General features: G+C 43.6%; 1 protein-coding gene across 1 annotated transcript in view; it reads right to left on the minus strand.

The window, feature by feature from the left end:
* The window catches only part of LOC115466347 (E3 ubiquitin-protein ligase TRIM39-like), a 43,784-nt gene extending 38,923 nt beyond the window's left edge, over positions 1-4,861 (minus strand). Inside the window, exon 1 of the mRNA XM_030197536.1 lies at positions 4,440-4,861. Coding sequence (XP_030053396.1) covers positions 4,440-4,844 — 405 coding nt within the window. The 5' untranslated portion in view covers positions 4,845-4,861. The remainder of the gene's footprint in view (positions 1-4,439) is intronic.
* Between the last annotated feature and the right edge of the window lie 6,474 nt (positions 4,862-11,335).

Below are 11,335 nucleotides of genomic sequence, written 5' to 3' on the forward strand. Positions count from 1 at the left end.
TTCCTTTTCGAAACAGGATGGCAACCCCCCCTTTCTTTCCTTGTGCAGCTGCGGATACACAATCCCCCACCCACCAAGTTCGCAATTTAGCATGTTCCCCAGCCGATAGATGGGTTTCCTGGAGGAGGGCTATATTGACTTTATGTCTTTGCAAATGCTGCAAAATTTTTGAGCGTTTAATTGGGGACGAGATCCCTCCCACATTCCATGTAACTATTTTTAGTGGACCCAGTTCACATAAAAAATCTGTTCACAAGATGTATACCATTTATACAATGAAAAGGGATGTCCCAGCCGCCACCCCTCTTCATACACTGTCCTAAGCCATTTTAGTTCATTCTCAAACCCCACTAGCCGTATCTCCCAGGTCTCAGTCCCCCCCCATCCCCCAAACCCCCCCTCTTCCCTTTTATGAAACCCAACTATCCCCTGAAACCCCAACTTCCCTTCTACAAAACCCAAGTCTCTAAATGAGACCATCACGTATAACACCTCCTACCCCCCTCCCTCTCGTAAACCAACTAACACAAATTGCTTTTCCTCATCTTCCCTCTCTTCAGTATGTCTCTAACTTATGGTTGTGTAACTTTTCCAGTTAGTCCAAAAAAACAGCATTAAACAAACTTCACAAAACCTTATTCCAGAGTTCTCAGGCTTTCTCTCTGGTCTGTAAGGAGAATCCTCCACAGCCCTCTGCAAGAGCGTCCCTGGGATGGCCCTCGGCAGTATCACTCTGATATTAATCCAAGCCGCTCTGACAAAATCGACTCAATTCTTTGGTGTAAAGGTTATACCTCGATTCTCTGTAGTATTCTACTCAATAATCCCAGGCTTCTGCCAAATCCATTTTGCAGCACACGCCCCAGGGATTCTAGTTGCCTAAGAAATTCTCCATATCATTTAATCTTCAATCAACACCTAACATTAGCTGCTCAAATTCCAGTCAGTCCAGGGTGTGTGACTGAGTTAGATGTTCACTTACTGTCAGTGCTAGATTCTTAACTTAATCAACCAGGCCTAGATGCTGTACTAGCAAGCCTAAACCTTGTACTTACCTCACAGCCACTTCCTTTAAAAAAAAAAAAAAGTTGTGGTAAAAGGGGCCTTGGAGCATGCATCAAGTCTTCTTACATCTTTATCAAGATACAGCCTCCAAACCTGAACACAATACTCCAGGTGGGGCCTCACCAACGACTTATACAGGGGCATTAATAAGTCCTTTCTTCTGCTGGTTAAACCTCTCTCTATACAATCTAAATTAGCCTCCTAAATTTGTGTCCTATTTTCAGCCAGATTTAGGAGCATAAATTTTCAGCTTAAAGTTCATCCTAATTTAGGAGCTTATAAATTATGCTCATAAATTTATGGTGTGTTATTCATTTGTCTAGATTTATGAGCCTAGTGCTGAAAATCAGCTTTAAGATCATAACTTCTTTTCCCCACCCTAAATCTGCTCCAGTTACCACCCACTTTTAATCCTCTTTAAGTGAAATTTTGAGTAGTTTGTGCACTCAGCTCTTGTAAATGTTCAAAGAGGCCAGTTTATGCGCATAATTCTCAAAGTAAGGAGTGTCAATTTTTGAATATTAGGCCCTATCCTCAGGATATTATATATTGCGCCTTATTTTCCGCATGGAAATCGAATAACAATGCCCATAACTTAATTGGTTAACTAGCTAATCAGCACTGTTAATTGGATGTTAAAAAGCAATTGTCACCATTAATTGGCATTAAGATTTACGCACACAATTCGCTAAGTGTATTCTGTAACGCGGTGCACATAAATTCTAAGTTGCATAGTTAAAAGGGGGGGGGGGGGTCATGGGTGGGGCGTGGGCGTTTCTAAAATCTATATGCATTATTGAAGAACTAGTAAAAAAGGCCCGTTTCTCAAAGAAATGAAACGGGCGCTAGCAAGGTGATGACTTTCTGCCATTAATGTTTTAAATGGAAGTGTTAGGATAAATGTGCTGTGATGGTAATGAATAATAAGTATGAGAGTGACAGAAAGTGAGTATGTGTGACACAGATAGTGACTGTGTGTGTGAGTGAGATTGCCAGGGAGGGGGTGAGGACGGGTGAACAGGCTTGCTGCATCAGTGTGTGTGTGTCACACAGAGAGTGTGACAGGGTTGATGCATCTTTACCGGGAGGGGGTGCACCATTGCCTTTACTCTCACTGTTCCGCCCTCGATGTCATCACTTTTTGACGCAAGGGCGGGGCAGAGAGAGATGTGACAGGCTTACGAATGTTACGAACCCTTCACTGAAGCCACGGATTCAGCTTCAGAACGTTGGAGGTGCGTTTTATTATAGTAGATACACACGCTCTGCGCCTAATTTAGGCATCAGGATTTATACTAAGTAAAACATGGCCTAAATGGACATAACCAGATTTAGTCGCATGGAGAGGCGCTCGGCATATTCTGTATACTGCGCGGAAATTTAAGCCTATTCTATAAAATTTAGGTGTACTTTAGAGAATAAACCTAGGCGTATTTTTTTTTTCTGCACAGATTTTCAGGCACCATACAGTGGGGAAATAAGTATTTGATCCCTTGCTGATTTTGTAAGTTTGCCCACTGACAAAGACATGAGCAGCCCATAATTGAAGGGTAGGTTATTGGTAACAGTGAGAGATAGCACATCACAAATTAAATCCGGAAAATCACATTGTGGAAAGTATATGAATTTATTTGCATTCTGCAGAGGGAAATAAGTATTTGATCCCTCTGGCAAACAAGACCTAATACTTGGTGGCAAAACCCTTGTTGGCAAGCACAGCGGTCAGACGTCTTCTGTAGTTGATGATGAGGTTTGCACACATGTCAGGAGGAATTTTGGTCCACTCCTCTTTGCAGATCATCTCTAAATCATTAAGAGTTCTGGGCTGTCGCTTGGCAACTCGCAGCTTCAGCTCCCTCCATAAGTTTTCAATGGGATTAAGGTCTGGTGACTGGCTAGGCCACTCCATGACCCTAATGTGCTTCTCCTGAGCCACTCCTTTGTTGCCTTGGCTGTATGTTTTGGGTCATTGTCGTGCTGGAAGACCCAGCCACGACCCATTTTTAAGGCCCTGGCGGAGGGAAGGAGGTTGTCACTCAGAATTGTACGGTACATGGCCCCATCCATTCTCCCATTGATGCGGTGAAGTAGTCCTGTGCCCTTAGCAGAGAAACACCCCCAAAACATAACATTTCCACCTCCATGCTTGACAGTGGGGACGGTGTTCTTTGGGTCATAGGCAGCATTTCTCTTCCTCCAAACACGGCGAGTTGAGTTCATGCCAAAGAGCTCAATTTTTGTCTCATCTGACCACAGCACCTTCTCCCAATCACTCTCGGCATCATCCAGGTGTTCACTGGCAAACTTCAGACGGGCCGTCACATGTGCCTTCCGGAGCAGGGGGACCTTGCGGCACTGCAGGATTGCAATCCGTTATGTCGTAATGTGTTACCAATGGTTTTCGTGGTGACAGTGGTCCCAGCTGCCTTGAGATCATTGACAAGTTCCCCCCTTGTAGTTGTAGGCTGATTTCTAACCTTCCTCATGATCAAGGATACCCCACGAGGTGAGATTTTGCGTGGAGCCCCAGATCTTTGTCGATTGACAGTCATTTTGTACTTCTTCCATTTTCTTACTATGGCACCAACAGTTGTCTCCTTCTCGCCCAGCGTCTTACTGATGGTTTTGTAGCCCATTCCAGCCTTGTGCAGGTGTATGATCTTGTCCCTGACATCCTTAGACAGCTCCTTGCTCTTGGCCATTTTGTAGAGGTTAGAGTCTGACTGATTCACTGAGTCTGTGGACAGGTGTCTTTCATACAGGTGACCATTGCCGACAGCTGTCTGTCATGCAGGTAACGAGTTGATTTGGAGCATCTACCTGGTCTGTAGGGGCCAGATCTCTTACTGGTTGGTGGGGGATCAAATACTTATTTCCCTCTGCAGAATGCAAATAAATTCATATACTTTCCACAATGTGATTTTCCGGATTTAATTTGTGATGTGCTATCTCTCACTGTTACCAATAACCTACCCTTCAATTATGGGCTGCTCATGTCTTTGTCAGTGGGCAAACTTACAAAATCAGCAAGGGATCAAATACTTATTTCCCCCACTGTATATAAAATCTAGTCCTATATCCATAAATTTAAGTGCCCGGCCTTACTCATTTTTCAAAGGGGTTAACTTAAGGCACTCAGTTTTCTGAATTAAGCAGCTAATCAATTTGAAAGTGTATACTTGTGCTTTTATAGGCTCTCGTCTGAGCAGACAACACAGTCGCATACTAGCCCCTATTTGCACATCTTCCAAACCTGCACAGCTTCCATCATAGCATTAGACACACACCTTGTATTCCAGCTTTCTGTATAGGGTTCACAGTGTGAGATCTATGACCTCAGGACACACTGTGATAATAAAGATTCTGATACACACCTTGTATTCCTGCATAGCCTCCTCTATTGGTATCACACTGTGAGATCTGTGATCCTTGCCTTCTTTGCAGATAACACAGATTGCTTTCTCTTCCTCTGTGCAGAACAATTTTAATTTCTCTTCATGCTTTTCACACAGATTTTCTGCTTCATTTCTTTCTGAAAATGTTTTTAGCACTGCTGTGATATTTGCCAGCTGCCTGTTAGGCCTGAGGTTTCTCTGCAGAGATGTTTCCCTGCACTGCGGACAGGGGAAGTTTATTTCTATCCTCTCCCAGCTCTCAGTGATACAGGAGCGACAGAAGTTGTGTCCACACTCTGTGATCACTGGATCTGTAAAATAATCCAGACAGATGGGACAAGAAGTTTCTTCCTGCAGACTCTCAGCAGTGCTTGAAGCAGCCATGATTCTCAGAGAAGGATAAAAACTTTAGTTTCAGTTTCATATCCTGTAAATGAATGTCAGAGAAAGGGAGTGTCTTGTACTCATAGACAAAGCAATGTGGTTGCTGTGTTAGTCCAATTTAAGGCTAATAAATAGAAGTAAAACAAAGCAATAAGATAAAAATAAGAATTATTTTTTATTGCATTTGACAAAAATGTAACAAACATTACACTTGAAAGAGAAAAGACAATATTAGATATAATTAAACAAGAAAAAAGAAGAAACTTAAATCTCTTCTTATATAAACACTAGTAAAGAGGCCCGTTTCGTAGAGAAATTAAACGGGCGCTAGCAAGGTTTCATGCCCCCCTCCCTACCTCTCTCTCTCTCCTCCGAGTTCCAACCAACCCCCCTCCCTCCATCTCCTCCAAGTTCCAGGCACCCCTTCCCTTCGAGTTGCAGGACCCCCTACTACTACTACTACTTATCATTTCTATAGCGCTACTAGACGTACGTAGCGCTGTACACTTGAACATAAAGAGACAGCCCCTGCTCGACAGAGCTTACAATCTAATTAGGACAGACAAACAGGACAAACAAGAGATAAGGCAATATTAAAGTGAGGATGATAACATAAGGGTTCTGAACAAGTGAATAAGGGTTAGGAGTTAAAAGCAGCATCAAAAAGGTGGGCTTTTAGTTTAGATTTGTACTAATGCACATATGCCTGTCCAGTCTGCCGGCAGAGTAGGCCTGAGAATTCTTTCCCCCTCAATACCACCACACATCCGCTCTGGCTATTTTCAGGTTTGAATAGTTTCCACTAGCCTCCCCCTCCCCTTCGAGTTGCAGGATCCCCCTTCCCCTCAAGTTCCAGGACCGCCTCCCTCCCCTTCGAGTTCCAGGATGCCCCCCCTCCCCTTCGAGATCCAGGACCCCCCTCCCCTCCCCTGCCCTCTGAGTTGCAGGACCCCCCCCCCTCCCCTCCGAGTTCAACGTCCCCCCTCCCCTCCGAGTTCAACGTCCCCCCTCTCCTCCGAGTTCCAGACCCCCGCACCTCCCTCCCTTTCTCTGTCTCCCCTCTGAGTGTAAGCACGACCTGTCCTCCGGCAGCCCCTTGCCCTCCTGCGTGCCGGCTGTAATTTAAAAATTCTTACCTCGGGGTCCGACGTCCGCAATGAAGGCAAGCGGCACTTCAGACTGCCTTCCCATCTGCCTCAGCTCTGCCTCTGGTCTTGCCCTCATTTCCTGTTTCCAGAAGGGCGGGACCAGAGGCAGAGCTGAGACAGATGGGAAGGTAGTCTGAAGCACCGCTCGCCTTCACTGCGGACGCTGGTCCCCGAGGTAAGAATTTTTAAATTACAGCCAACACGCAGGAGGGCGAGGGGCTGCCAGAGACCAGGCCGTGCTTGCACTCGGACGGGAGAGAGAGAGAGGGAGGGAGGCGCGGGGGTGTGGATCTCGGAGGAGGGGGGCGTGGAACTCGGAGGGGAGGGGGCTGGAACTCGGAGGAGAGGAGGGAGGAAAGGGGAGCCTTGAACTCAGAGGGAGGATGGGGGGGGAGAGAGGGGGGCGATTCTCTACTCACCTCCGCTGGCTGGTGCTGGCTTCCCTTCCCTCTCACTTCCCATTGGTCCGCCCTCTGACATCATCGCCAGGGTGGACCAATGGGAATTGTGTTACGAACCCAGGCATCCAAACGGAGGTGCAAATTATTATGTAGGATTAAAAGAAAAAATAGTGCTCATCAGTCCACGAAAGAGGAAGAGAAAGGGATCCAGATACAAAGAAATAAATCCCTGAAGCCAGGGTTCAATAAGAGGAAATTAAACCAATAATGCAAGCAGAAACTAAGCTCAGCTAGTACAAAGATACCTCACAAGCTACTGAGCTTCTACTTACGAAGCTGGCAGAGGCTGTAGCCTCTTTGACTCTACAAATAATTTTAACTGCTCTGGGTTAAAAAAAGACATTTTTTTAGGAATAGTTTACATAGCATTTACATGGAAAACATAATAAAAATTTGTCCCCTTGCAAAAGAACCTGTGGCTGCATTTGAAGAAACTTGTTCCTACACTCCTGTGTAGCCTTTGTTAAATCAGGAAATATCCCATAATGAGCTTCTGTCTATAGCAAAAACAAAGTTTTACGATATGGTCTCTATCTTGCGGAAAAACAAAAGTTACAAGGAGAGTTATACATGTCACAGTTTCCGTATCTGATTTTTTTAAAAACGCTGTTAGGTAAAGACTATCCTGAGATGTATCTTGCACCTCAAGAACCCGGGCGGATACATGACCAACACTCATATCTACAGGCCTAATATTTGATGGAATACAATACAGTTTAGAGACAGGTGGTATAATAGCCTTTATGGGAAGGAGTAAAGTCTTCTCAAAATAGCTCTTCAAAAGCTGATTAGCAGAGAAAAGAGGATGTTTATGAAAATTGAGAAAACACAAATTTAGAAACCTCATGAAGTTTTCCAGATTCTCAATCCATCTAATGACAAGGGCAGATTGCACTTTCTATGACTCTGAAAACTCTACAGAAACTTTCTGAAGATGAACTTGCAAAGGTTTCATATTACTGTCAATTCTCAATGTAGATGTACTAAAGAACACCACAGCCTTAGTGAGGGATGTTACTGCCATATACAAAGAACACAAACCTTCCCAAACAGTCACGAGAGACCTACTCAGGTCTTAGCAGAGGTACTGGTGTCTTTAGCCGCTCCAGCAATACCTCCCTATCCAAAACTGTCAGTAAACCCAAGGAAATTGGCATTGCAATAAAATAATCCGTTGAACGATGGCTACCATCAACTCATGGTCAGATGGCATGGGGGTTCTCTAACCCAAGGACTTCCCCCCCCCCCCCCCCCCAGCCTCCATGCTATCCTGTGATGAGGAGCATTGCAGCACACTTCCAGGCTGAATCACCTCCATAGGGGAGAGCGGAGCTTGACGCTGATCCAGACTCAGAGTGTCATCAGAGTCTCCCATGGCTGCTGCTTCACTTAGCTCAGCAAGCGAATTCAGCGATTGACGGGAGAAGACTTCAGTTATCACTTGTTGAAACGGGGATAAAACCTGTGACTCAGACGGAATGTCCTTAGGTTTCCCCTTGTGCTTCTTCACCATCGTTACAGTGTCCTCACTCAGTCATCTTGGATCCAACATGATTCCTTTTTTATTGAACCAACTTACAGTATTTTTTGACTGGCTTTCAAAGACCAGAACCTTCTTCCTCAGGTAAGGGCACTATGAGCAAAAGATGACAATAAAAAGTAGGGATGAGGATGATTAATTAGAATGTATTAAGTTTAGCCAACAAAAAAGGTCTCATCTCCTATAGATTAGATTTGTATATTTATACTTAAATTGTCACATTTATCTATATGTGATGTATTTGGTTTTGTTGTTGTATGTTATATTGGTTTAAATTTTCTTGAAAATTCAATAAAAATGATTAAAAAAAAAAAAAGAAGGCCTCATCTTCTTTTGGCTTGGTTTATACTTATTTTTTTTTTGTTAATTTCATGTCAGTTAAAAATTCACAAAGCCTAAACAATCCATGGTATGTGTAGCCCCCGCCCCCACCCAACTTTCCTCAGCATTCCAGTCCTGTCATTAAAAATTTTTTCTATACTGCATAATACCTCCAGGTTCAAACCTATAAAAAAAGAATGAAAAACAAAAATGAGGATACTATAATGTCTTTGTATTGTTCCATGGTGCGACCGCACCTTGTAAACTGTGTGCAGTTCTGATCCCTGCATCTCAAAAAAGATATAGTGGAATTAGAAAAGGTACAGAGAAGGGCGACGAAAATGATAGAGGGGATGGGATGACTTCCCTATGAAGAAAGGTTAAAGTGGCTAGGCTCTTCAGCTTGAAGAGGAGACAGCTGAAGGGAGATATGATAAAAGTATATAAAATAATGAGTGGAGTGGAACAGGTAGACGTGGATTGCTTGTTTACTCTTTCAAAAAATACTAGGACTAGGGGGCATGCACTGAAGCTACTAAGTAGTAAATTTAAAACAAAGGGAAAGCGGAGCGTAACTGATGGAGAACGAAAAAGCTAGCTTTGTATCATAGTAGATGACGGCAGAAAAAGACCTGCACGGTCCATCCAGTCTGCCCAACAAGATAACTCATATTTGCTGCTTTTTGTGTATACCCTACTTTGATTTGTACCTGTGCTCTTCAGGGCACAGACCGTATAAGTCTGCCCAGCACTATCCTCACCTCCCAACCACCAGCCCTGCCTCCCCACCACCGGCTCTGGCACAGACCGTACAAGTCTGTCCAGCACTATCCCTGCCTCCCAACCACCAGTCCCGCTGCCCACCACCGGCTCTGGCACAGACCATATAAGTCTGCCCAGCACTATCCCCGCCTCCCAACCACCAGCCCCGCCTCTCAATCTTGACTAAGCTCCTGAGGATCCATTCCTTCGGCACAGGATTCCTTTATGCTTATCCCACGCATGTTTGAATTCCGTTACCGTTTTCATTTCCACCACCTCCCGTGGGAGGGCATTCCAAGCATCCACTACTCTCTCCGTGAAAAAATACTTCCCGACATTTTTCTTGAGTCTGCCCCCCTTCAATCTAATTTCATGTCCTCTCGTTCTACCACCTTCCCATCTCCGGAAAAGGTTCGTTTGCGGATTAATACCTTTCAAATATTTGAACGTCTGTATCATATCACCCCTGTTTCTCCTTTCCTCCAGAATATACATGTTTAGTTCAGCAAGTCTGTCCTCATACGTCTTGTAACGCAAATCCCATACCATTCTCGTAGCTTTTCTTTGCACCGCTTCAATTCTTTTTACATCCTTAACAAGATACGGCCTCCAAAACTGAACACAATACTCCAGGTGGGGCCTCACCAACAACTTATACAGGGGCATCAACACCCCCTTTCTTCTGCTGGTCACACCTCTCTCTATACAGCCTAACAACCTTTTAGCTACGGCCACCGCCTTGTCACACTGTATCACTGAGAAACTTGTGGAGCAAAGGATAATTTAGAATCAAGTATAATTCCAAGACATTTAAATGATTCAACTGGTTCTACAGGATTGATGAACAATGAAATAGTGTTTGTTGGAGAAGACAAGTAGCCTGTGATCCAGAATGCAACAGTTTTATCTTTATTAAGTACTAATCTGTGATCGAACAACCAAGCTACACAATTTAAACAGTCCTGAAGTGGGCCTAAATTCAGGGTAAAGTAAGAGGATATCATCAACATAAAAGGAGGCAGATATACCTTTAGATGGGATGAGAATGGCCAACGGACTAAGAAAAAGATTAAAAAGAAGAGGTGAAAGTATAGAACCCTGGGTGATCCCACAGTGTAAAGGCTGGACATACCCTTCCCCCACTCCTTGAGAGATCATACACTGACCATCAGCTGTAGCAATGCATTCATCATTAGTCTTCTTATAGTAAGTGAAGACATTGTTATCATTTTTCATATGACTTGCAGCACCTGAATCAATACGTCATGCCTTCAGTGAAACAGCATTTGCGCCAGTGCTTAAAGCAAACTCAATATTAGAATTGTTTTCAGGCTTCCTCACAGCCTTTTATTTATTTATTAATTTTCAAATTATTACAAATGAATAACAGCTTGTAAGGCAATACAGAGAAATAATTATCAAAAGGAAAATTAAAAAAACTTTTTTTACAAGGTAACATTTTAACTCTTCCTTAGACCACAACAAAGTTTCTTGGGGGAGTGGTTTAGAAAACTTAAGGAAATTTTAATAGTAAAATCAAGTAAAATCAAAGTCAAATATATCACCACCATGGAAAGCAGTATGCGGCATACCCCAGGGATCACAGTTATCACCGGTACTCTTCAACATGATGATGATTCCACCAGCACAGTCCTTATCCAATCATGGCCTGAACCCATTAATTTATGCAGATGATGTTACATCCCCTTCAGACACGATTTGACAGAAATATCCAATAAAATCAATGATAGCCTTAACATCATGGACTCCTGGGCTAACTCATCCAACTAAAACTAAACACTGAAAAAAACACATTGTCTCATCCTCTCCTCGCAACATAACAACTACAAACCCACAACTGTAAGTACTCCAGGACACACCCTCCCTACCTCGGACAGCTTGAAAATACTCGGTGTCACACTTGATCGCAACCTTACTCTCGAGACCCAAGTAAACTCAGTAACAAAGAAAATGTTCTATTCATTGTGGAAGCTCAAACAATTAAAACCTTTCTTCCCAAGAGCAACCTTTCGATATCTAATACAATCAATGGTCCTAAGCCATGCAGATTATTGCAATGGAATTTACGCAGGCTGCAAGGAAGAACTCTTGAAAAAATTACAGACCACCCAAAACACTGCAGCCAGGCTGATATTCAACAGAACACGCTTCGATAGTGCCAAACCTCTTCGAGAAAAGTTGCACTGGCTCCCAATCAAAGAACGGATTACCTTCAAAATCTGTACCTTTGTCCACAAA

The sequence above is a fragment of the Microcaecilia unicolor genome, chromosome 3, assembly GCF_901765095.1.
Source record: "Microcaecilia unicolor chromosome 3, aMicUni1.1, whole genome shotgun sequence".
NCBI classification, from domain to species: domain Eukaryota; kingdom Metazoa; phylum Chordata; class Amphibia; order Gymnophiona; family Siphonopidae; genus Microcaecilia; species Microcaecilia unicolor.